Below are 23,855 nucleotides of genomic sequence, written 5' to 3' on the forward strand. Positions count from 1 at the left end.
CTCTTTCATCACTGAATCTAGATTTTATTACGCTTGGCTGAGATTTACCCCATTATCTTCATTAACTAATTTAATTAAAGGTCAAACAAATATCGCGAAACGTTTCATTATTAATTTTACTAATAAAATGAACTTAAGGCTCTTTGGTTAAGAGATGTGACTCTTCAGGTTTGTTTAGGCAGATAAGAGGAAGAAGTAAAATAGTCAAAAAAATAGAAAAACAGATAAATACTAATCCTGAACTATGGAAGGTGCCATGTAACTGTTTTTTGTGTCCCTGTTTTATATAGATATATAGATAGATTGGAAGATTCAAGCAAGCGAAAATAAATTCAAGATTTTACTTTTCTGTCAGAATGTCGTACGTCCTTCATTTTTTTTGTCAGGTTTACATATGATTGAATTATCCCTAATGATGGTAACATGAAATTCAAACCTTGTAATATTTCTTATTAGGATCACTTCCAGCAAGAAAATACATTCAATCAATGCCCAAAAGTACTCTTAATAACATCACCATTACTTTTATTCTTTTGACAAAAGGAAACTAGACTAGAATTTAAAAAAAAAAAAAAAAAAAAAAAAAAAAAACGCAAAAGAAATGCATCAGCATATCAGCAATATCATGATGAAATTACGTTAGATCAATTAGACCATTTCAACCTGACTTTTAGAGGTATTATAATTAGACCTAGAAGCTCCAGCAGTGATCATGTCATCATTATAAGCTGAAAAACCAGCAGATTTCTCAAGCCTATCACCTTGTCCCCAAATAGCATAAGCTTCCTCACCATGTGCAGCTTCATCTCCAATTTCCATATCTTCCTCTGACATTCTCAAAGGCACAATGAGTTGCACCAATAGACATATCAAACTTGTCATTACAACATTCACTACTACGATAAACAGAATCCCGAGAAGTTGGAGACCCATTTGCCTGAACCCGTTGTGAATTTTTCCATCTCGAAGTCCATAGAAGAATCCATAGTATTTGTTGTAGTAGCCATAGAAAAGGTAACACAGTCTCGGGTTAGCAAAAAGGCCAGCTAGGATTCCTCCTAAGCTACCGGCTACTGCGTGGGTGTGGAAGACAGCCATTGTGTCGTCCACTTTTTGAAGAAGTTCTGATTTCTTGTGGACAACCATCATTGTAAACCATGGAATAGAGCCTGAGCATAGTCCTATGATTATGGCTGCCCACCCTTGTACAACACCTATACACCAACATAAGGGTTTAAAATAGGGATCTTTACAAAATTAGACGGACGGATTTAGTTATATGTAGACGTCCACGGGGCGGAGCTAGCCGGATATGGGTTCGACCGAACCCAGTAGCTTTAAATCAAATCTTATATTTATCTTAAGAAATATGTAAGAATATCAATTTAGAACTCACTAACTTAAACGGATTACAATCCCGAATCCATAAACTTTAAATCCTGGCTCCGCCTCTAGACGTCCACCTGCTATTTTTAGTTTATGCGGTCGGTGGACAGTTGTTTAAGTTAATTTTTTTTAAATATTTAATTTAAGTTATACGTATTGTCACTAAAAGTACAATTCAACTTATTATAGCATGTTATTAATTTATCATAATTTAGGTTATCTAAACCATTTTGTTATAAACGGTACTCTTGGGTAAATATGATAATGTAAATATTTCATACAATGTCAACGTAGGTAACTAAGCTCGTGATTATAAAATGATTGACATTACAAGAATGCTCCTAATTTGGCGGATATATATTTAGACATAAATGTATCAATAATTATTATAGTAGTTTCCGAGAACTGATGCTTTTTAAGTTTGTTTATTATTTAAACAAGTAAGACATGTTATTTCCCCTTAATATATCTTCTTTTGACATAACATAGGAGTAACATGCCATAACGAACTTATTAGTTATGCATTTGAAATAATAAATCTAGAGAGTAATAACAGCTTCCTAGGGAGTGTAAACTTTTGAAAATCATGTTTTGTCACAACATTGGTTAATCTTCGTGAACATTGTATAATACTGTTTATGAAAATCAAATTACTTTGTATGTTTATATACATCTATTTTTAACATGTTTAAAGTGTATTAGAGGAGATGATTAGATATCATCTCATTTTCAACATAAATTAAATTAGCAAAGATAAAATTGGTATTGGTACCAGCAGCAGGAGTGATAGCAACTAAGCCAGTGATCATGCCCTGGACAGCACCAATAACAGAAGGTTTTCCAAAGAAGATGAGATCAAGAATGAGCCATGTTAACAAGCTGGTTGCAGCAGCAACATGTGTGTTTAACACTGCCAAGGATGCATCGATGCTGGCTGCATATGGATCTCCTCCATTGAACCCTGTCCACCCCATCCACAATAGTCCTGCCCCAGCCAACATTAGCAGGATATTGTTTGGTGGAAATCTCTCTCTGTCCTTTGTTGACCTTGGACCCACCTGCAATAATTATCATGGACATGCAATCCTTTATTCTATTGTTTGGTTGGGAAATAAGTTATGTTATGATTAATTATTTCAGGATTAGTTATATCGTAATTTTATCCCAATCAAACATGGGATAAACTCATCTTAAATTTTTTAATCTCAAGATTATCCCTTATCTGTCATAGTGTAAAATAGATTTTTTGTGCACCAAACGTATCTTTAGAACTTATGATCTTATATGTATCAGAACATTTCCATGGCTACACTAACACGTTATTAAAAAATATGAAGTTTAAAGTTAAAAATAATTCACATATAAAAAATTATCTTTCCTTTTTAGGCAAACCGATCAAAAAAGAAATAGTGAGATATAAAATGAAACCTTGAGCGCATTACTTTGTTTCTAACTTTTTACGTAATTTATTACTAATTAATCCTATCAGTTGGGGTAGTGTATACATAATTGTTTTTTTTTTTTTTTTTTTTTTTGTAAAATCATTTGGTATTCAGGACTCACTAGCTCGACTAAGTACCATTTAGGATCCAACAAAGTGAAAACGCTCACTACTAGGGGATTTTCCATTCCTAAGTCTCAAATTCGAGACCACTGATAATAAGTGGGAGAGATATCATCCATTCCATCGCACCCCTTTTGGTGGTATATAATTGATAACAATATTATGGTCGTACGAACTATAATGTTGTATCCTTACCCAATAAGCAGCGGTAAAACCAGCGACTCCAGAAGACAAATGGATGACATATCCACCAGAATAATCAATTATACCCTTGAGAGATAACCAACCATTCGTAGACCAAATGGTGTATGCTCCAATTGTATAAGAAAACGTTAGCCATAATGGAACAAATAGCATCCACGCATAAAAATTCATTCTTCCCAGCAATGCTCCCGCAATCAAAATCAAAGTAATTGCCGCAAAAACAAACTGGAAAAAAACCATAGTTGCATTTGGGAATAACCCAAGAAATGCTTGCTCAAAGAGGTACTCTTGTTCCAATGCAACATCCACTTTTCCCCATATTGGTATAAGTTTCTCACCAAATGACAATCTGTATCCCCAACAAACCCAACAGACAAGAACACAAGCAAAGGCGTATAAAGCCATAAAAGCTGAATTTACTGCCCATTTCTTTTTTACTGCTCCACCGTACAATATTATAAGCCCTGGTACACTTTGCATTCCCACTAAGGTGGCTGCAATTAGCTGCCATGCATTGTCACCTTTGCTCATCCATGGCGGATTCGCGTCGTTTGGATTCAAGTTTGAAGGGAGCATAGAAAAGTTAAAAGCTGGAGGAAAAGGAGGAGGTGGAGCTAATAAACTCATCTTGATCAATTTCTTCTTTTCCTTTGGTTTTTTGAGGAGTAGTACTTCAGGAGATCTAAGAAATTAAACGGTGATATTCATTTATGGAATGTGAAAGGATTATATAAGACTATAGGATGGTGGATATGCTAGGAGAAGTCGAAAATAATAAAGAGTTGATTCTCACGACAAGCTGTAATATTTCTACAATGGTAGCTTTCTTGTCAATATTTTTGTAGTTGATCTATGTCATTACTCGCTATATGTAGTCATTGGTCACTACGCTAAAGTATGTAATGTATATTTTATACGGGTATTACAATGTTTTATTGGCAGTGTAACGACAATTGCAAGGAAATCTTTCAGTTTCAGCAGATATTAGAGGAGGAGCTGCCGCAACTCTTGATCCCTTCGTTTATTATTAGTTTGTATGTCAAAACACTAGTTCTATTATTTATTTTCTATTGTCTCAACATTGTGTTCAATATCTTAAGAAAAATATATCGCTCACATTTTAGACCAAAATTTGGACAGTTAATTGGTTTGGATACCAGATTGGACTCGTTTAGTGTACTACCAGATTTTTGGAAATTGAAATTATCTTTAAAAGAGTGGGCTGGTCCCTTGCCCAGAAGGGAAATTTAGAGAAATAGGATTCATTAAGGTTTTCACTTTTCATCATAAAATCGTGGTCAAGTGACAACCAGCTCGTATCGTGGCAACAAGCAATGTATAAGCTGAACATCGAGAGAATGTAGTTAGCCAATGTGTAACTGAAAGCTGAACCAATGTAGTTAGCCAATGTGTAACTGAAAGCTGAACCATCAGAGCATTAATTAGATAATGCTTAGATTCTTTGGAAACACGATTATATAGTGGTTTGGGTTTAGTGATGGCTTGCCCCATGTGTGAATATGACTATATTTTGCACAGTGATAGACATCATCCAGTCAAACAATAACAAATTAATCCAATGAACTTCAATTCAGTTTAATTTTCTTTCTCACAACTTTCTTACAGCTTTCATAAGATACAGCCAGATGTTAGTCTACAACTAATAGCCTGTTTGCCAAAAGTGCTTTTTTTTTTTCAAAAGCATTTTTAGCCAAAAATTGAGATGTTTGGCCAAGCTTTTGAAAGGAAAAAAAAGTGTTTTTGAGGAAAAACAGAAGCAGTTTTGGAGAAGCAGAAAAAAGTATTTTCTCTCCAAGAGCACTTTTTTGATAAGCATTTTTGAGAAAAATACACTTAGAAGCAGTTTTTTAAAGCTTGGTCAAACACTAATTGCTGCTCAGAAGTGTTTTTCAAACTAATTAGCCAAACACAAACTGCTTCTCACCAAAAGTACTTTTGAAAAAAACACTTTTGAAAAAAAGCACTTCTCAAAATAAGCTGATTTTTACAGCTTGGCCAAACAGGCTATAAGCCTGCCTCTCCCACTAAAAGCTTCAACACGCGTAAACTACTCTCCAAATTACGACAATTTCTTGAGCACGCTTTGTGGGACTCTCTTTGAACCCCGTCCTAGATGCTTTGCTTCCACCTAACACAATTTTACTTGGCCTAAACTTACATCCTGGCAAGAATCTTCAATGTGGAACTTTTGTTGGGGAAGAAGGTAGCACATTCAAGTTCTTCTTCACGAACAAACAGTAAAGCTCAGGATTCAACAGCAACATCTTCGGTTCCACTAGCGTAGTCAATGTCAATGCATCAAGGTCCCTGCAAGAACTTTTTGGTTCACCTCCTGTGGTGATGACCACATCACTTACTCCGTAGTTATTCATATGCGGATAAATGACATGATGTACCGACTTAAATAGCACATTGCAGATGCTGCTAAACCAATTGTCCAGCTCCACTTCACTGGAGAACAAGAGCTCAGAACAATCATTCGGCAGGAGGAAGACTTGGCTGCTAGTTTCAATCACTAGCAGTCTCAGGCCTGCCCAACACCCTCAGTTCTTTGGGTCGCAATTTCACAAGCCGTATACTCAGTGCAATGAAAAATAAAATTTCTAGAAAATGTTTACTTAAGAAGAATCAGTAATATTGAGGCAGCTTCGGGCATGAGACTTGCATGCAATAGATATTTCTCAAGAGGTTTACAAGTTACAATATTGAGTAACAGATCATTTCAACCTGTTCAATCATGAGGAATTGAAGAAACCTCCTTTCACTTAATTCCAATGTTTTACTTCTTTCCAACCTTGAACTATTTTGATAGCCCAACCCACTTTATCTTAAATATGAAATTAGGCCAGCATTCTTGCTGTTGGCGATGGCTTCAATCTTATACATTTCAAAGTATTGTGAGTGCAGTGAGAGCCATTCTATGCACAAGGCCAATGAGCAGAATGCAGAAAGGGCATCCCAGTTCTCTCTCTTTAATACGGTTAGCTGAAGTCAAAATGTAACCCTCTCACTTGGATCAGGATTAAATGTTCTTAACCAAAGTCATAGAAGCGATGGCTGCAGTTTGTTTTTCTGCATTAACTGTCAGCACGGCTTCTCTATAGTGTATCCTACTAGACAATCAGGTTCAGGGAAAATGTGTTGGCTGTTGAATTTTCATCAAGCAAACCTTGTATGGATGGAGCTTCAGATAATAGCATAATCATAATCATGAAGGGTTGATAAAGAGATATTGAAGCAGTGGAGCGACTACTCCCACGCTTAAACTGTTTCCTAGCATTGCATAACTGCAACGGAAAACCAAAAGGCATATCTTAGCAAGTAATTCTTTTATGAAACCCAGAAAAAAACTAATTAAATCTTGTGAAGTAAAAGCCAGGAATAACTCCTAGCCCTCCTCTCACTGATTCTTGTCAGGATAGCATTTAAGCTAATTAAAGGGACGACGACACTAGTTGGCAACCTCGGCAATTTGGTGTGGTATTACCATGTTTACTTGTTTGTTTGTTCATTTACTTGTTCACTTCTGAAAATATGGAGTTTTAAATAAGATCTGAATGCCTTCTATACAGATTCAAATAATGAGATGATCAGAATCACTATATACTCCGTCTTTTTCATGCTATATGGCATTCTTTCTGTTTTACCCTGTTCCAAAATGAATGACATGTTCTACATTTGAAAACCTTTTTAACTGTAAACTTTCCGTTTTACCCTTAATGATATGCTCCTATAGCCATAAAAATTGTCATGGCACCACAAGTTTTAAGAGTATTTTTTATATGTAAAAAAGTCTTTCTTCTTTCTTAAACATGGTGCCCAGGGGAAAACCACCACATAAAATGAAGCGGAAGGGTTACACTTTTTCTAAAATAGGAAAAGATACTATGGCTTGTAGCAGGATAGGGACATGGAAATTTTTCTAAAATTTCAGTCCATCCACAATGGCCGTATGCCTATGCAATATCAGCTTCTATGAATAACAATCAACAATTACACACTAACAATTTGAACTACAAAATCACAAGAGTTAAAGAAAGAAATGATTCATTATTATTGAAGTATGAGTACTGGGAAAAACGACATACCGTTGACGAAGACTAATGTGTTGTGGAAACTGGAAGTCTTCTGGAAAAGAATGCAAATTTGCAACCTACAATATCAAGAGGCATGAGATGTCTTGAATCTATATTGATTTATTTCCCAAAAGAAAGCTAAGAAGTAAGAAGAGAGAAGTAGTTCATGAACTAAGAGAATGAATACCTCCCTAGGTGTGAAGTATCTTAGACACAGATCCTGCAGTGAAGGTGTTCTATTCTCTATCTTTTCCTGGATTTATGAAATGGTACCCCATGAAATCACTGGAGAGAAGTGTTTTTAAAGCGAAAAGCGCAAAAAATGACAGTGTTGATGAGGCTTGGAGCGAAAAGCATGAAGTGAAGCGTACAAGTTACAAAAAATTTAAAACTACTAAACACATAGTTTAGTACTATAATAACCAAATTGCAACTAAACTCATTTCAGCCTCCAAAATACAATAATGCCGCTTTTAATCCAAAAATTCTCAAAGTTGAGATTTGACAAACCAACTGCTTCTTATTGGGAAGACGGAGATTTGAATGATGCATTATTGTGAACCCACAAATGCCACCTTGGCAAGCAATGACCATCCTCACTCAAGTAATACGAGTTGTATTTAACACAATGTAAAATTTCTCCTCTCTTATAGTCTTCATTCCACCTTCATTGACCGCTAGAACATCCTTGGATGCTAAAAATGCTCCTACTAGTGTAATGTCTGACATCTACAACAAATTCATTCTACAGAGAGAGGGAAGACAGATAAACCTCCACAAAAACCACAACTTGCAGTCAAAAAGAATCCATGTGATCACTGTTAACAAGATGTACATAGGTCTCATAGAAACAACATGCTCAAATTGGGGTTTTCAATTAATGTAAATACAGGAGGAGGCATAAAAGAGAAGGAATAGATCTCTTGTAAAATTTTAAAGAATGTGGAACTACTTAGGGGTTGTTTGGTTCAAAGAGAAGTTTAGGAATAAGTAGTGTAGGGTTAAGTTAACCAGGGATAATAGTGCAGAGATTATTTCTTGTTGAATTTTTAATCCATGTCTGCTAATACCCATATTGTTATTCCATATCCTATCCGATATAAAATAATACATAAATTCCGGCATAACTTATACAAGCATTATTATAAGGAAGAACAAACTAGTAACCAAACAATGTACAAAACAATGCTGAGTTCTATACGGTGATTATTTCTCCATACTAACCACCCAAACGAGCACTTATTGTAAGGGGCTACGAAAATAAGCAGTAATCAATATATCCTCCCTGATATGCAGAATCATGGTTGCATGTCTGACATCTTATGTTCCTTATAATTACCAAAAACTTGCATTCAGCTATTCAGTTTTCTTCTCCATTTCTATGGAATGCCTAAACAAGAAATATCAAGGTAATCCTATAGAGTAGCAAAAGAAGAAATAAGAATATAAACCACTTTTCAGAAGCTACAGGGATTCTTTCTTAATTGTAATATTATATTATAAAGACAAGAGAAAAAAGAAAACATATTCAAGGAGAAAAGTGAACATAATGACATACTTTAAAGCTTTACCTGGACAGTTGCCAGCAGGGAGCCAGTACCCTTCACATATCTGTAATAACTTTTTGTAAAACAACAGCAACGCTTTGAATGAGGATAAACAATATCTGTAATATTTTAAGGATGCACCCCAACAATAACTGACAAGCAGAGAAAGCTATATTATGACATACTAAGAAACAGAGGAAGGAGAAGGAATCAACAGGAAGAAGGATACCCATGGCACTTCCCCATCTTTCGACCAAGCTTGATGGAACAAAGTACACATTATTTTCCTCATCACTTCTATCTGATTTTGCAGAGTCATTGGCATGGAAAGAGTAAGTTGATGAGTCCTCCCCCTTGCCAAAAGTTTTAAATACAAGAAAATGCTCCACAGGTTGACAAGCTTGAAGCAGCTCATCCCAATACTCTGCCGATTGCAGCCGTTCCTTTTCCATTGCGCTTTCAGTCTGTCCAAGTAAAGGGCCAGGGGTCCGAAGAAGCTGATTATTAAATTCAGGGACTTCAAAGGATAAAGGTTTCCTTTTGGCCTGCAGTAACATATTTCCAGTGGATTCAAATTTGTGTTGCAAAATAAATAAATAAATGATCAATAACTCTTAGCCCATATACACAAGCATAGAACTTGCTATGAAATGCTTTTTGGTCGCCAATAAGCCATGTTTATGTTATACTAAACTCCCATATTTAACTAGTCTTTAACAAATAATAACGATGAAAAGCCTTGATTATTTATTTTCCAACTCAAGCATGTCTTCTGGAATTTATAGGCCATTGTTCATAAATTCACCTAAACTTTTTCAATACTAGATAGCTGTCTGTTGCCTTGGTTCAAGGGACAGAACACGTTTTATGAAAAATGGACTAACTTAAGGATAACTTGAAACAATTACAGTTTTTTTGATAACCAAGAAATCCTCGAGGACTGTGGCGCACGGTTCGAAACTCGGTGGATATCCCCCCCCCACCCTTCTCCATTTGAATATACATGCTTTTGTCTGCCACAACGTCCAAAACTTGCGACGTGCGCCTAACTCACACATTACGCATTGCACTCTTACCGGTAGATCAAAGCCAGCTCTTGGGCAACTCAAAACAATTACACATTAGAACAGATCAAGTGCTACGACAAGGTATACTAAGATAAGCTTGGCCTAAAATCAAAACAGGACTGCATTTTTACCTTACATATGTTTGTCAACTATGCTGCCCGAGTTTTTATAAACGAAGTATCCAATATAACATAAAATGTAAGAACTTGTAATGACTGTTTAAGCATATAAAAAAAAGGGTAACTTAGGAAGCCGTTAACAGAAAACCATAATGTACTGAATATAATTCGAAAGTTGAGAGGAACCATGCTAGTTACTAGATGTTAAGCATTTGACTAAGATTTTTATCTTTGCTCGCCTATGCCAAATATGAACATGCCTTTGACTTTTCTTCAAATACAACAATCTTTGCTCCACAGAATTGTGAAAGGTGCAACTTACAAGTTTCAATATGTCAAATTTAGTATTTGAGAAAAATCGACAAAAATCAGTAGGTAAAACTACCTATCTTTTTCCCATTCGCTGGGAAAAAGAGAACTTTTATTTACACATGTGGGTATTCATAAGCCAAAGAAAAATGCCCAAGTTCTTCCAATTTTTTATTATTTTCTTTGTTCTCCTCATTAATCTGTTTCCCACAAAAAACTTTGCTTTCTAAGATGAAATTTCAGTCATTTCCCATAATACACCTCAGTCACTACTCATTAATCATAATATTTAATCCATCAATCAATTAACTATACCTCAATCAGAAACTAGTTGGATTGGATAAACGAAATTCTTTGGTACTATTCCACTCTATTTAGCTCATTCCATTTCAACATATTGATAAGTGTAATACATTCACAAAATATTAACAATGTTACAGATATACAACTCTTTGAAAAAACGAAACAAGTCCAGAACATGCAAAATGAATGAAAACATACATGTGATGACGATGTATACTAGTCCATATTAGTGATACAAACCCAAAGAGGAAGACATAGAGACATACCAAGCAATAATAACGAGGACGAGAATATGGCAGTCCAAATTGCAGTGGACTCAAAATAAATTCTTGTGTAACAAAATTATTCTTTTCCAATATTTTGACCAATATCTCATGGGTATCAGAAGTCTGCAATAACGGAAAAAGTATTACATATTCCAAGATGACCATCTTTGAAAAGTATAGCGGAAGATAGCCGGATAGACTTAGTAAAATATAGGTTGTAGAATGGAGCGTGGATTGGAAAGATACAAACCTCAAATCCTACAACATTTTCCACAAAAAGATATGATGGAGGCTGCAATAGCTGTGGTATAAGTTCCAGAATTTTAATAAAAGATGATGCACGCGCATCACAGGAACCTTTCTGGAGTCCTGACACAAAAACGTAACAAAAAGGTTTCAGTTAATATGTCAATAAGAAGAAGACGAAAATAAAAGGGAAAATTGGGAACACAATTCATCACCTTGGCGTGTATATGGCTGACAAGGAGGAGAAAGCAACCAAGCATCAGCATTGTAGCGATCAAGATCAGTGGCATTCAGAGTCTGAATATTACCCTAAGGTCATCCAAAAACATAAACTTTACCAATACTAGTTAAGTATCATAAAAAAAATACCAATGGATGAACAAATTCTCAGTGACTTTTTTTTTTGATAAGTACACATTGTCAGCAACCGAGCAACGTTCACATAAAGTTCAACTGACTAAAATTCTCCCTCCATTCAAATTGAGTTTCACATTATTGTTTTTAATCCATGTGACAATAAAACAGTAAACTTTTCATACATAGTAATAGAGGACTCACTTCTACTTTTCTCTATGAACTTATTCTCTACTTACTATACTTAAAATAGAAGATACCTAAAAGCTTAAGCATGACGCGCATGTTCCTTCAATAAATACTGAATAATATAAAAAATTTAGAGCAAAGACAAACAAAATTATTAAACTGAGAACAAATGCCAACATTAGGAATGATGTAATGCACTTTGTAAGTTTCTAGTTTAAATAGAAGTTGTCTCGTTACCACAAAAAAAAAAAGGAATTATGTGGTGAGTTTTCTCAAAAACCTGAAAGGGGCGGTGACCGAAATTGTGCTGGTAAACGTCATTAGCGACGTCGTTTATGTCGAAAGCTTCCACAACGGTGGCCTTGACGGCGGATTTGAGCAAAGAATATCGCATGCCGCCAATGCCACTGTAGAACTCCAGAACTCGCCATGGCTTTCTAGAACCTTCCAACTCCATCATCTTGCTGTTCCAACAATTTGAAAGGAATTCACAGAGTTCGCAAGTTGAATGATATTTTTTCCGGCCGAAGCAGCTAGGTCGGATGAAGCTCTTTAATTATTAGAGTTGTTATGTTAACTCAAATGGTCCCTTAAGTTTGGGGAATGATCTTTGTTGGTCCCTACAATATATTGCTAAGCATATATATTAATATATAATCCTTAAGTTTAGAGAATAATACGCTTACACCAACATGGGAGCTCCCTCGGAATAAACAATTCAGGAGCCGTTTGGTACGCGGACTAAATTATCCGGTATTATAATTCCATGACTAATTTATACCATATGGGAGGTGGGATAAAATAATCTCCAGTTTGATGTGATAAGATGGGATATCCTGAATTAAGCATGGGATTAAATTTATATCGTGTTTGATTGGTAGTATAAAATACCGTCAACCAAACACGATATAAATTTAATTACACATCTTATCCCACCTTGTCTCTTGTACCAAAACAACTTCTAAAGAGTAAGTGAACGATATAATATGTCCACTTAAGATCGGAGATGAACGTCTTAGAAGGAAAGTAGTGCCAAAGCATTAATGCCCTCGTGGAGTTAATACTATTATCTTTCAATATACTAATTTTTAATATGTCTGCTCATATTGTTTCATTGGCAAGCACTGCTTTGATAGTTCGAGATCGAGATAGTATTGGTCAATCAATTAATGTGACTTGTGCGGTACAAAAGGAACTACCAAGATCCTTATCCTGTCAACAAACTTTTTGGCTAGTACATCGGCCCCCCTATTCTGCTCCATGTGGTAATATCTTAGATGAATTCCCTAGCCGGTGGAGCAACAATTTGCATTAAGAGATAATAGGATCATAAGGTGATTGTCTCTGTTAAGCATTTCTATTACTTCCATCGAGCACTTTGTGACCTCAAATGATCTGATATTATTCTCATTGCTTCGCTTCTCTAGGTATAGTGAGCTTAAGAGAATGCTTTCAATTTGACTGTCTAGTATTTTTTTTCCACATTTTAATACCAAAATCTTTTGAATTGCCAGTGACATTCCCATTTATTTTCCCTCCCAAATAACTCATCCTATTACTGAACTAAGTTTGAAAAACAACCCATCTTGTGTTTGGACTCGTCTATTAGTCACTCACTTATATAATTTTATTCTTTTTCATTCTGTACTTATTTAATATTAAATAGAATAATTTTTATAAAAATACAAAACTTATGTTCTAGTATGTGGGCAAATATAAAAGCGTGTGATATATGGTAATCGAGAAGGTTGAGAATAGACTGCGTTGATAATATCATGAGATATTCTTAAGGGGAAAATGCCATTATTGCCCCTGTACTATTGGAATTTAAGCATGTTTTCCCCCGTTACACTATACGTTCAATCCACACCCTACCGTTAATAAAGTTTATGTAATTACCATAACCCTAACGCCTCGTCAATGTAGCAGCTGACCCCCTCTCTTTTTTTCCAAGTCAGCTGCCAACTCAGACTTCCACTAAGTTATAATCCCCAAACCCAACGACCAAATTAGATTGACCCAATCCAACTCCCAAATCAGATTGACCCGTAAACCGTAATTGTCCCACTAAATAAATAGAATTAACCCGTCTTAAAATACCTTATTCACCTCATTTGGTCGAACCTTATGGTACTTCAAAGAAAACGAGAGAACTAAACCAATTAGGATCCTTGCTTCCAGTGGCGATTTCAAGCAAGGGTGGGAAATTTTTCTCTAAAAACTTGATGTTTCTGTTAGTTTTATCTATTTCTTGTTTTATCCCAAAAAAAATTCCCAAGGATGCTCTTAGTGGCGTTTCGAATCCCTTTCAGATATGTTCTTTGTTGGTTAGGGATTTCAGTTCCCCTTTTCTTTTTCGCTTATTTGAAGCTGATAGGTGTGTGTAGTTGTCATAGGGTTTCTAATTTTTTCTAATTTGGTATTTATTGAAGTTAGGGTTTACAGATTTATTCTTTGTTGGTTAGCGTTTTCATTTCTCCTATCTTTGTCCATAATTTCAAGTTGGTAGTGTGTGTTTTGTCTTTGTATTCACTTGCATGTGATTTTACAGTAATAAACCCTAATTTTACTCTTTTTGTTTGCATGTGCCTCATGTGGTATTGAATAGTCTTTTGGTGGTTTAGGGTTTCAATTTTAATATTTTGTGGTCCCAACTTCTTTTGTTTTTTTTATAAAAAATAAGTGAATCAAAATTTTAATATTGGCTTTCATTTGTTCTTTTGTGCGTTATTTGATGGAGGGTGGGGCTCGGACACTTTATTCCCTTTAATACTTTAATGTATGGTCCCCCATATCCATGGCTGCATCTATTAGTTTATTAATGTTGACTGACTTATTCAACTTGTGGCTGATTCTATTTTATTGTCTTTATGCCTTTATTTATATCTATTAGTTTATTAATTTTAACTTACTTTATTTTGCAATTTACTAACAATGGTCCTGCTGGATTTGATCTTTCATCATGGTGGAGAGTGGGTCAAGAAACCACTCGTAGCATGCTCAAGATAATTTCTGCACATTAAGAAAGGTTTTGGACTCTGACTTGCTTTCCTGTAATGATTTAGTGGATGAATATGTTTCTAACTTGGGGTATATAGGAGTCCAACAACTAATAGTTAATGATCCTTCTAGTACATACTATGAAATAGAAGGTGATTATGGCATTAGGACTTTACTGGACTTTGTGAACAACCAATTTAATGTTATTAACTTATTTGTTATAGAGGAATGTGAGCCAAGTATTAATGTACCTAATATAATCCATCACAATGAGCATGATGAACCTGATGAACCTGAAGCTGCCACTGATTGTGATGAAAGTGATAATTGTGATGACAATGAATATGTTGTTTCTTCAGACTATGATTGTGATACGCTAGAGAAACTTTTTTAAACAAAAGAAGAGAGACATTAATGATAAACTGACTAACTATAAAGAGTTGGATAGGTCAATGATATTCAAAGATATTGCTAAAGCTAGGAAAGTGATAAATATGAATGCACTTACAAATGGTTATGGGTTAAAGCAAGTTAAAAGTGAACAACCAGGCTTAGGTACATATGTGAAGCTGTCTGCCCTTTTGTATGTCACATATCTAGGAATACTACAGGGGGTGGGGCTGAATTCAGGCTTTACATGATGAGCACACTTGTGAACCTGCATATGAGAATCATAGGGTTAATTCCAAGACCATTGCTGAATACTTCAAGATAGGGTTATAAGATAATCCAAAAATTAAGGTTAGTAAGATGAGAGCAAGCTTGAAGGCTGTATTTAATGTAAATATTAGTGAGTCAAAGTGTAAGAGGATGAAAAGATTGATTTTGGAGAATCTGGAAGGTAGTTTTACTGATGAATATAATAAGTTGGTGGCATATGTTAATGAATTGAAGTTTAGCAATCCTGGAAGTGATGTGGTAGTTAACTTATCAAAGGATGTTCTTGCTGAAGGCAAGAGAAGGTTCCTAAGGATGTACATATGTTATCATGCAATGAAGATGGGGTTTAAAAGTGGGTTGAGGCCTTTTATAGGGTTGGATGGAATTTTTTTGAAAGAGAAAGTTAAGGGTCAGCTTTTGGTGGCAGTTGGTCAAGACTCTACAAACCACTTTTATCCATTAGCTTAGGCTATTATGGATAAAGAAACAAAAGTCACATAGAAGTGGTTTTAAGTTATCTACAACTGTCATTGGACCTTAAGATGGATGAAGGAATCACTTTTATCTCAGATATGCAAAAGGTATGAACACTTTACTTCATTACTTTATTATCTTTCCAATCTATAAATATAGATTCTCATACTTCTTCTTTCCTTTATATGCAGGGGCTGATTGATTCAATCTCAGGAGTTCTTCCTGAGGCAAACCACATATTTTTTATTAGACATAGAAGCAAACTGGTGCAAGAGATGGGGATCTGAGGAATACAATAAATATCTGTGGTGGGCAGCTTGGAGTACCTATGGAGAGGACTTCCAAGATCAGTTGAAGAATATGAGCCAAGTGGATGATGATGGTAAAGCTGTTGTTGAGGATCTGTTAAAGTATCCATATACTTGCTAGAGTAAGGCCTTCTTTGATACTACTTGCAAGAACCAGTCAATTGATAATAACCTGACTGAGTCCTTCAATGCATCGATATTGCAAGCTAGACACAAGTCAATTATAAAGATGTTAGAGGAGATCAGAATCAAGGTTATAAATATGTTGAATGATAATGAAGCTGAAGTGATGGGGGTAGGGAAGTGAATACAGTCCCAAGACACTGAATTTGTATAACTAATTCATGAGGATTGCACAAAAGTGTCATGTGAATGGCAATACTGACCAAGGTTATAAGGTGACAGAAGGTAGTGATAGGCATATTGTCAATCTGGGGGCAAAAAAATGCACTTGCAAGACATGTGACCTTTGTGGAATCCCATGTCCTCATGCAATCTGTATCTTACTATACAAGAAGGTTGATCCTTTAAGTGAGATTCACTGGTACTTTTCAAAAGAGGCATATCTGCAGACTTATTCTCACAAGTTACAACCTATGAGATGAGAAAAGTCCTGGAAGTTAGAGCCCTCCCAGAATATGGAACCACCTGAATTTGTAAGGCAGGGTGGCAGACCAAAAGTAAAAAGAACAAGAGAGGCAAATGAGTCAACCAATAGACAAGGGCAATGGTCTCAATCCAGAAAAGGGAGAGTAATAACATGTAATAACTATGGAGAACCTGGACATAATGCTAGGAGATGTGCCAAGGTAATCTATCTCTTAAACAATAACTTTGAACTTCTATTTTATTCTGTCGAGAGTAATAACATGTAATAACTATGGAGAACCTGGACATAATACTAGGGGATGTGCCAATGTAATCTATCTCTTAAACAATAAAATTGAACTTCTATTTTATTCTGTCTTGTTCTAACATATAATTGTGTTGTATTTGGTAATAACACTCTAAAGGAAAACAACCAATGGGTGGAAATTTAAGGGGAAAACAAAGAAAAAGAACTTTGGTTGATGAACCTGATGCTGAAGAGCCTACATCACTAGCTGTTGTAGATATCCCAACTGAAGATGACTTCTATTTATCAGTACCCCAGCCAAGTCAAAACAGCCAGTCCAGCAACTTTGTGTTTATGCCAACCCCTACAGTTCAAAGGCAACTTCTAACTAGCAATGATCCAGATTTTGAGATCCCTAACTTTGAACCCGAGCCTGACATAACTATAAGACCAAAGAGCATCTCAGAAGCAAGGATAAGACTCCAGCTGATGCAACAAAGTGTACCAATTGCAACCGGGAAAATTGGATTTGTTGGTGATTTAAGCGGTGAAAGTCAGCCTTCAAAGATTACTTTCTCAGAAAAAGGCCTAACATGGCTGGGAAAATCTGCCATCACTGAAAATCAGTTGAACAAACAAAGGTTGAACAAGTTGAAAGAAAGAAAGGGTAGTGGTAAGGAGCAAAAGTGATTTGTGAATCCGAGAATTTGAACCAAAAAAAAGGAGCAAAAGTAATGGGACTTTGCTTCTAGTATTGAACATTTGTAAATTTTTGGATATGTTGCAATTACTGTCATGTCAGTAAACTCTATATTTTGGTTGTGGTTCTTTAGTTGTGATAATTGGATGCCATGATATAACTAGGTAATATACATCTTTTTGGGGTTATAATATGGTATTCAGTTGTCTTGTTAAACTCATTTTATGAATGTTGATAGTTGGTGAATGTTATGATTGTTGACAGTTGGTGTTCAATTAATTATTGTTCCATTTTGTTCCCTTTTCAATTTCAGTTTTCCAGTTATGTAATTATACAGTTTTACATTTGGTGCTGTCTTTTATGTCAGTTGGTGAATGTTATGATAGCTGCTGTCTTTTAAAATCTGCAGCTTGGATTGCTGTTGTCTTTTGTGTCTTTTGTTTTCTAGTTTTGCACTTGGAATGTAGTTATTCAACATGCCAAAATAGATTATATAGAACATGGTTGGAAATGGAACCTTAAAGTTTCTGTACACTACATGATATAGGGACCAATAATATTGTCACGACCCCAAATATCCGGTCGTGATGGCGCCTATCATATTACTAGGCAAGACAACCCAAACCATTAACTACAACAAATTCCTTTTATAAAACCATTTTTCTAACACAAGTTTAAAACCTCAATTTTTCATAAGAAGTGCATAAAACAGCCAAAAGGTGCGGAAATCAATACAATGTTAAACTAATACAGTCCAACCATCTGGTGTCACAAGTCTAGAGCCTCTAGCATATACAAATATGACTGTCTGATACAAAACAAGTCTAAAATGCGGAAAAAATAAGGATAGAAGAAGAAAGCAGGGTTGTGGATGCCATGCAGCTAACTTGCAATCTCCGACAAACTCTGATAATGCTGAGGACTCTCACTCTGCCGCTCAGGCACCTGGATCTGCACACACGGTGCAGGAAGTAACGTAAGTACACCAACTCAGTAAGTAACTAAAGTAAATAAGGTCTGAAAGCAGTGACGAGAAGTTAAAAAATCATATAAATGAATGAACAACAGGATAACAGATCAACTTTACAGTTTAAAACCAGTTTCATCGTAAAGTCATCAATTTCAGTTTAAATACTTGAAACCATATACTTAGCAATTTTTCCAACGGAGGCTTATTTTAAAAGAAGAGTAAAATCAGTGAAAATATCATAACTGCGCCCCTCGGGCAAGGTGTCACTCAGAATATGGCCTTTCGGGCAGCCTCTCAATCACTCGTGACTCAACTCTCGTCACTCAGCACTCACGCTCATTAATATCTCATAATAATAGAAATCATAGTAACCGTTGCAGCGTGCAACCTGATCCATAGTTTATAGTCGACTACGCTAACTAGGGGTGTACAGACTCCGAAGGGGCTCCTACACCCCAAGCGTCATATCGCTGCGGCGTGCAACCCGATCCAATATATATATATCGCTGCGGCGTGTAGCCCGATCCATATAAGTATCGTTGCGACGTGTAGCCCGGTCCATATATGTATCGTTGTGGCGTGCATCCCGATCCGTAACTCATACATATATAAATGTTCTCACCATATATAAATGTTCTCACCATTAGGTTCTCAACTTCTATCAGTCATTAACCTCACAGCCTCTCGGGCACAACAGTAGAAATTAGGGAACTCAGTCCGAACAGTCCTCACATTTAGAAGTAGAGTGATAAAACCAGTTTTAAACATTTAAACAGATAAACACATGACTAAGGATATGCTTTCAACAAGTAGAGTGAGGAAAAATAGTAAAAATGCCCCTAAGGGTCTCAACAGGTAGGCACAAGTCCCCAAACATGGCGTACAACCTATAATACAGTATAAATGACTAAAGTACGGAATATCATAAGGTTCCAAATCAAATACGTGGCTTAATAGTCGCTACGGGACGGACCAAGGCAAAATCCCTACCGGTGCATGCCCACACGCTCGTCACCTAGCATGTGCGTCACCGCAATTATCAAAACAAGTCAAATATCGGGGTTTTTGTACCCTCAGTTCCAGATTTACAATGGTTACTTACCTCAAACCGGTGAAAATACTACTCCGCGATGCCTTTTCCCCTCGAATCGGCCTCCACTAGCGTCGAATCTATCCAAAATCAGAATCACGACATCAAAATATGCTAAGGGAACGAAGCCCAAACGAAAATAATCAAATTATACCAAAAATCTCGAAATTGGCCAAATCCAACCCCCGGGCCCAAATCTCAAAACTCAATAAAAATCACATCAACGAAATCCTTATCCTCCCACGAGTTCATACATACCAAGAACACTGAAATCGGAGTCCAAATGACCCCTCAAATTCTCATTTTAAAGTTTCTTAATCTCAAGCCCTAATTTCTCAATTTTAGGCTTAGATTCCATGATTTATTAGGTAGATTTCACATTAGAATTAATTTTTAAGTCCAAAATTCTTACCTCCAACAAGTCCTTCTTGATTAACTCTTCAATCTCTCTCAAAAAGCTTCAAAACCGAGTCAAAAATGGTGGACTTAGGCCAAAACTCGCGAAAATGGCCTTTTAAACATTCTGCCCAGCGATCAGAAATCCTTCTTCGCGAACGCGGTCAAAGCCTCGCGTTCGTAAAGCACAAAAATTCCATTGACCAAAACTCTCCTTCACAAACGCGATCTCACCATCGCGAACGCGATGCCTCAGCTTCACCAACCTTCGCGAATGCGGTCAGGCCTCTCGCGAACGCGATGCTTCCCATTCCGGCCCTTCGCGAACGCGGGATTCCCCCTCGCGAACGCGAAGGCCAATCCTGATGCCTCCCTTCCTGACCCTTCCCGAACGCGAGGGTCCACTCGCGAACGCGAAGAACAAAATACCTTCAACAACTGAAACCAAAATCTGCAACTTCTCTTTAACTAAAAATGGTCCTTTCAACCCTCTGAAACTCACCCGAGACCCTCGGTATCCCAACCAAATATTCCAACATATCCCATAACCTCATTCAAACTTGTTCCAACCCTCGAAACTCCCAAAACAACATCAAAACACCAAAATTACATTGGATTCAAGCCTAATAATTCCAAAAACTTCTTTTGATAAAAAACTCAACCAAACCATGTCTGAATGACCTGAAATTTTTCACACACATCCCAAATGACACAATGGAACTATTTCAACTCTCAAAATTCCATTCCGACCCCTATATCAAAATCTCACCTATCAACCAGAAATCGCAAAAAAACCAATTTCGCCAATTCAAGCCTAAATCTACTCCGGACCTCCAAAACTCATTCCGATCACGCTCCTAAGTCCCAAATCACCTCCCGAAGCTATCCGAACCATCGGAACTCACATCCGAGCCCTCTAACACATAAGTCAATATCCGGTTAACTTTTCCTACTTAAGCTTCCTCAAAAGAGACTAAGTGTCTCAAACCTTACCAATTCCTTTCCAAACCCGAGACAATCTACCGATCACATATAGAACTATTAGACAAAGCCATACGAAGCAGAAATGGGGAAAACGGAGTGGTAACTCATGAGATGACTGACCGGGTCGTCACAAATATACTATCATATCTTATAAAGAAAACAAACATCTTTAGGATTTGGAGAAAAAAAGTTCCTTCTTTAGGATATACAACAAGGGAAAAAGCTAACCAACAAATACTACTACAATATCATCGTCAAATAACATTGATGGAAAGCAATAAATTCTACTATAAATTAGAAAACTACTACAACATGGCTTAATTGACCTAAAAGTCAGCTACACATATAAAACTCAAAAAAAGTCACTTCATCATCGAGGCTGCAAAATAACCAACAAACAGTCCCCAAGAAATCATGAATAACATCCTTGTCTTTGCAAGTTTATCTTCCAACTTGACGACTTTATCCACTTCATATTGGTGTATAGCCTTCATGGCAATTACTTCTTTATTCAATTTGTCTCTTTGCATCTTAATCTCCTCCATCGATGATGTTACATCTTTAATATTAGTCCAATCACTTTGTGGGAAGATTTCACCTTCCCATTCCCAAAACCCACATGAACTAGGCTGTCAACCATAATTCAAAAAGAACATTTAGGTAATAATTATACAAATCTAAACTTGTAGATTTCAAAATTACAGTAAAATTATAAAAAAAAAAAAACTGAAAAATATGGTAACCTTAGGCCTCAGACATTTGTATAATTTTTTTCCAGGGTTATATGGAATAGACGAAGTGAAGTGGTTGGCTATAATGCCACAGCGACACCTAATCTGTGATGAACAGCTACCTTGCGACATTTATCAACCAAAGCTACGACGAGAATGAAGAAAAGAGAAATTTTGGGAAGATTTCAGTCCAGCCCTAAATTCTTAGCAATGGAGTGTATTTTGGGGGAGAAAAGAAGACGTTGGGTACGAGTCACATTACTGGGAGTGAACTTGGGTTTGTGGGACTAAATAACCGTTTGGTTTGGGGATTATAACTTAGTGGAAGTCTGAGTTGGCAGCTGACTTGGAAAAAAGAGAGGGGGTCGGCTACCACATCGACGAGGCATTAGGGTTAGGAGTAATAACATAAACTTTATTAACGATAGGGCGGGGATTGAACGCATAGTGTAACGGGGGATAAACGTGCTTAAATTCCAATAGTATAGAGGAAATTATGGTCTTTTCCCCTATTCTTAAATATTAAAACTAAATTATTATGTTTAAATATTGACTTTAAAAAGTTATGTGTAGCCGAAGTAGTGATATTATTGAAGAAAGTGATTTTTACCAATTAGTGAGGGAGGTCACTTCTCTTAAAAAATAATAATTTATATAGAACAAATATTTTGAACATTCAAGATAATTTCATCAAGAAAAAGTATTTTGACAAAATATTATTCTTCATATCAAAACACAATAAATTGCATAGTTAAAGAACCAACCAAAAACGCCAATGAAATGTTTCATGTTTGAGGACGAATAGGTGATGAATATAGGGGTTTTGACACAGTTATCCACAAAAACAAAACTATTTATTCTTGTCCACCCATTTGTTTTTCTACTCATAAACTAATTACATTTCCTACCCATAGTAGTTTTTGTGGGAAATTTTTTCTTTATTCTCCAATTCTTTTTTATTTCTGTGCTTCTTTTCTTTTCTTTTTTTCCTTTTTTTTCTTTTCTCCTTTTCTTTTTTCTCGTTCTCTTCTTATTTTTTTCTTTTTTCCCTTTCTAATTTCATTTAACTTTTTTTTATATTCTTTTTCTCTTCATAATCTAATTTCATTTACCATTTTTACTATTTTTTATTATACTTTTTTATACAATAAAAAAATTGATATAGTAAATATTTGTTCACATTTTTAAATATAACTAGTATCAGTTGTCACTTGATCTAATTCACTGAATATCATATTTACTGTTGTTGAGCACCATAAATTACATAATCAGATTCTAAGAATCAACACGTGATTGCCATGCAAACCTTGATCTCCTTCCCTATAAATATCAGTACACACTCTACCATTAGCATTAATACAATCAGTTATAGACCAAGAAAACATAATCTATGGCAACCAAATCTCCATATATACTAGCTAGAATAAAAATGATAATAAAATATTAAAAAATGCAACAAAAGTATAAGTAGCAAAAAAGACTTCTAGTACCATGTGATACTAATATGATATATATGTATATCAACAGAGCATATGATTTCTCTAGAATATTATTACAACTATCTGCGACTGTACTACTGTACCAAAACATTAAAGGACGCAATAAAAGTATGAGAAAATTACATGCTTGTATTGCAAGCTAAATATTCGCAAAACAACTTGCTCATTTCGTATACTAAGAGGGTATATAGTTGTATGTGGTCATTCCAACAATTACCTATAACTATAAAAACTATTACATAATACACATAATTTATGTCCATCGGCACACAAAAATTTCAGCATTGCAACTCATGTTAATATAAATAATTTCATAATAGAATTCACTTAAAATGCAGCTAAAACAGCCAAAACAATGTTCCAACTACCATATGATACCAATATGGCATATAACTATATAAACATGGTATACAATTTTACTAGTACTATATTACTATTATTAAAAGAAAATCAAATATTGTACTAATTAAATGCAGCTAATACAACCAAAAAATGATTCAACTAGCATATGATACCGATATAGTATATAACTATACTAATAGGGTATATAGTTGGAA

At 35.7% G+C, this 23,855-nt stretch overlaps 2 protein-coding genes across 3 annotated transcripts; both read right to left on the bottom strand.

Annotated features, from left to right (window-relative positions):
- Positions 1 to 648: 648 nt before the first annotated feature.
- On the bottom strand, positions 649 to 3,781 carry LOC104233119 (ammonium transporter 2 member 5-like). The gene is made up of 3 exons (XM_009786444.2): positions 3,146 to 3,781; positions 2,159 to 2,444; positions 649 to 1,214 (listed from the first exon to the last, which is right to left on the bottom strand). The coding sequence occupies exons 1-3, from the start codon at positions 3,779 to 3,781 to the stop codon at positions 649 to 651; spliced, it is 1,488 nt and encodes a 495-aa protein (XP_009784746.1).
- A 2,031-nt stretch (positions 3,782 to 5,812) lies between these two features.
- On the bottom strand, positions 5,813 to 12,218 carry LOC104233117 (tRNA (cytosine(38)-C(5))-methyltransferase 2). 2 transcript variants are annotated; one of them, XM_009786434.2, is made up of 9 exons: positions 11,932 to 12,216; positions 11,324 to 11,417; positions 11,113 to 11,231; positions 10,863 to 10,985; positions 9,028 to 9,343; positions 8,823 to 8,917; positions 7,439 to 7,504; positions 7,264 to 7,328; positions 5,813 to 6,462 (listed from the first exon to the last, which is right to left on the bottom strand). In XM_009786434.2, exons 1-9 carry the CDS (start codon positions 12,109 to 12,111, stop codon positions 6,384 to 6,386), a joined length of 1,137 nt encoding a protein of 378 aa, XP_009784736.1. In that variant the 5' UTR covers positions 12,112 to 12,216; the 3' UTR covers positions 5,813 to 6,383. The 2 variants fall into 2 exon arrangements, with proteins under 2 accessions (XP_009784736.1, XP_009784741.1); XM_009786439.2 differs by lacking the exons at positions 5,813 to 6,462; positions 7,264 to 7,328 and having other exon boundaries at positions 8,810 to 8,917; positions 11,932 to 12,218.
- Between the last annotated feature and the right edge of the window lie 11,637 nt (positions 12,219 to 23,855).

The sequence above is a fragment of the Nicotiana sylvestris genome, chromosome 8 (genome assembly GCF_000393655.2).
Source record: "Nicotiana sylvestris chromosome 8, ASM39365v2, whole genome shotgun sequence".
Lineage (NCBI taxonomy): Eukaryota > Viridiplantae > Streptophyta > Magnoliopsida > Solanales > Solanaceae > Nicotiana > Nicotiana sylvestris.